The sequence below is a fragment of the Carlito syrichta genome, unplaced genomic scaffold (assembly GCF_000164805.1).
Source record: "Carlito syrichta isolate Samal-C Ts95f unplaced genomic scaffold, Tarsius_syrichta-2.0.1 Scaffold311223, whole genome shotgun sequence".
NCBI classification, from domain to species: domain Eukaryota; kingdom Metazoa; phylum Chordata; class Mammalia; order Primates; family Tarsiidae; genus Carlito; species Carlito syrichta.
This window is the reverse complement of record NW_007255319.1, coordinates 350,917-354,174: the sequence shown is the minus strand read 5'-3', so window position 1 is coordinate 354,174 and position 3,258 is coordinate 350,917. Positions and strand designations below refer to the sequence as shown.

General features: G+C 56.1%; 1 protein-coding gene across 1 annotated transcript in view; it reads right to left on the bottom strand.

Moving 5' to 3' along the window:
* LSR (lipolysis stimulated lipoprotein receptor) overlaps positions 1–2,485 on the bottom strand; it is a 13,306-nt gene extending 10,821 nt beyond the window's left edge. The window contains exons 1-2 of the mRNA XM_021717838.1: positions 2,436–2,485; positions 1,924–2,318 (exon numbers count right to left, since the gene is read on the bottom strand). Of these exons, the coding sequence (XP_021573513.1) occupies positions 1,924–2,318; positions 2,436–2,485 (445 nt within the window). The remainder of the gene's footprint in view (positions 1–1,923; positions 2,319–2,435) is intronic.
* Positions 2,486–3,258: the final 773 nt, after the last annotated feature.

Here is a 3,258-nt window from a genome sequence, read left to right as displayed (position 1 = left end):
GCCGCGGGTTCCAGACCCGCCTGGGCAGCAAGACCTCATCTCTACAATAAATCAAAAAATCAGCCGGGCATGGTAGCGCATGCCTGTAATTCCGGCTACTTGGAAGGCTGAGGCGGAAGGATCGCCGGAGTCCAGCAGGCGAGGCTGTGGTGGCCGGGAGCGGCCACTGCACTCCAGTCTGGGCGACCGAGTGAGACTCCAACTCAAAAAAAAAAAAAAAAACAAACCAGGACCCCAGGAACACCATGGGGTTGTCTGCTTTTCCCTATCCTCAAAAGCTGGAGGAAGCTCCCATAGCTACTGGCTTTCCTGAGAGGACATGCACACAATGAATGTTTACTACTCAGGGCCTAGCTCAAGGCAGCCTGGAAGAGCTGGACCTGTGAGGGCTCTGGACCATGAAAACTCCCCCCGCCCCCGACCCCTGTCATTCTGGAGTTTTGTGCCCAGTAGGAGATGCTCTCAGTATTGGGGTTGTCCTGACAGGGGCCTGGCAATCATGCCTGGTCCAGGCTGCAGCAGTCCCTGGATTAGAGTGGAGGGGGTCTGTATAGGTTGAACCCCTAAGAAGCCCTCTGACCTCGAAAACAGCAGGCTGTTTGTGGCTGAGCTAACCATGGAGATTCAGGGCAAGCCAGCCTTGTCCCTTCCCTGAAACAGGACTGACAGGCTCAGTCCTTGGAACCCTGCCTCTTGGCCCTGGTCTAACTGAGTAAGGGAAGGAGTGTGCTCCAAGGCCTGGCTTCTCGGGGTCTGCAGAGAGAAGCTCCCTTCCCTCCCTGGCCCCATGTCTAAGGGGGCGAGCCTTCATCCTAGGCCCACGGGCCCCGCCTTCCTCTCTGCCTTCAGGTTCTGCAGGGCTCAGTCTCGGTCCCTCCTCAAATCACAGTCGCAGAAGTGTTCAGATGTGTTCAAGTCATTCCATAAAGCGCATCGCCTGGTGCCGTTTTCTCGCAGTACTTAGGACTCTCTGCAATTCTCTCACCCTCTATCTGTTTGTTTACTGCCAGTCTTACTCCATCAGATTGTCATCTCTTCAAGGGCAGGGACCTCAGCCACCCTGACCACTTCTATCCTCAGCACCTACAGCAGTGCCTGACACATAGTAGATGCTTGCTGAGTACCAAATGGATGGACGGATGGATGGATGACTTCCCCAGTGCCCCTTACTCAGTCCTCATAAGCACCTCCTAACAGGAGGCTGCACTGTGTTTAAGAACAAGGGCTCTCGGGGATGCCTGGGTCCAAACCCCAGCTCCAGACCTTTACGACCCACATGCCCAGGGGAGCAACTTAACTTCTCAGCACCTCAGCTGTTGTGGGTGTAAAATGGTGAGAACTCAGTGGGAAAACGCGTGTAAAGGGGACTGGCAAATCACAGGCCTCCTCCATAGAAACCTCCAGCTCCCCCTGCTCACTCAGCCACCTCCGCTGTGAGCCCTCTGCTCACCACCCTGAGCAGGCATCAAGGTTAGGAGTGTGGAGACTAGACCCGGAGTGGCTGAATTAGATTCTCAGCTGTTACCAGCTGTGTGAACCCGCGTAGTCACTTCATCTCTCTCGGCCTCCATAAAATGTCAGTAATAGAGTCTGTGCCCTGAATACATAGACTCTATTATTGACATTTTATAGGGCATTGCCCTATAAAACGTCAGTAATAGACTCTATTTGTATTCAGTGAATATGTGGTCTACACGAGTCAATCCTCATAAACCTGGGAGAGCCTGGCACACAGTAGACGCTTTAGAAGTTGTTACTTATAGATTCCTTGTCGTTAAATAAAGGAATGGATGGACGGATGGAAGGCATCACTACCTTCCTTGGTCCTTTCAGACCCTGGTGCCCAAGAGCTCCCAGGTCGGGACTCCAGGTTGGGCACAAGGGCGCCAGCCCTACCACCCCAGCGAGCCCCGCCCCACGTACTTCCTGTGATGGTGATCCTGCGGCCCTGGTAGTACTCTCCCAGGGTCACAGCATTGCCCTGCTTGGTGGCCACTACCCTGACGGTACGCGCGCTGTCCTGGCACTCCACGTAGGGGTTGTAGCCTGGGTTGCCAGCTGCCAGCTGGGCATTGAGCTGGTTGTCAACGCTGGCTGGGGAGAAGGCGTCAGCGACTCGGTCCCGGCAGAAAGACTTGTACTTCCAGATTACGATGGGTGGTGTGGGGGTCGTGGTCAGCTGGTAGGTGCAGGGCAGGGTCACAGGCTGGAAGAGGATCACCACGTGGAAGGGGTCTGACACGGTCACCTGGACGGCGCTGGCAGGGGCTGAGGGCAAGAGAGGAGTCAGCAGGGACCGCTGTGAGCTCAGGGAAATGCTTCAACTGGAAGGAGCAACAGTCACTTGTCACCAGTTTGTGGCTTACATGTGCATGGGTTTACAGAGCACCGGGCACACATTGTTCCTTAATCCCCAGGACCGGTGAGGCAGCTACGATAACCATGCCCATTTCATAGACCCGTAGGGCTGAAGCGGCAGGTACATGGTAACGCAGCCACTTTCCTTGGAACAGCCTGTCCATTCCTCTTCCCAGACTGTGGCCTCTGAGCCACCCCAGGCCCGTTCCCTTTGCCATTCTCGCAAACAAAGGGATCTCTCGCTCTCTCTCTGGCCTGTACAGGCAAGCCCAAATGGCCACTTCAATGCCGCCAGTACCCAAGGCCCCACTTCAAAACTAAACACCAAGGGTCCCAAGTTACCCCGCGATTTTTAGTTTGGAGGGAAAACTGTGCAGTTCTTGGATTGAACTTTGCCCTTGTGGCTAAATCTCCCCACAATATCTTCATTAGCCTCCCACCACCTCACCTTACTCAAAGCCATCTCAAATGACCGCGCCAAAAACGCCTGCTGAAAGACAAAGCCCCCTCGCCCCACCCGAACAAACTTTCGATCCAGGTGAAAACTTGCCAGCGGGAGTTGGTTTCAAGTCCATAAGTTCACCCGCCCAGACTCACACACAGAAACTCCGAAGCCCGCGGGAGCTGGGTGGGGTTGGGACACTGTTTCTAGACCTCTTCCTCCAGGAAGCGCCTGATCCAGCGCTCCCGTGCCCTCTCCCCGTTACCCCAACACCTAGAAATCTCGGGGCGCACCCAGCTCCCCTTCCAGCCTCCCCAGCGACCCGGCGCCCCTTCATTCCCGCCCCACAAAGGGTCCCACCCTCCCCGCGGCTCACTTCACTTCCTGCCGTCCCCAGGCAAGGCCCGGGGGGAGGGGGCGCGCCTCGACGCCAACGCCGCATTCCCCTGCCCCGGCAC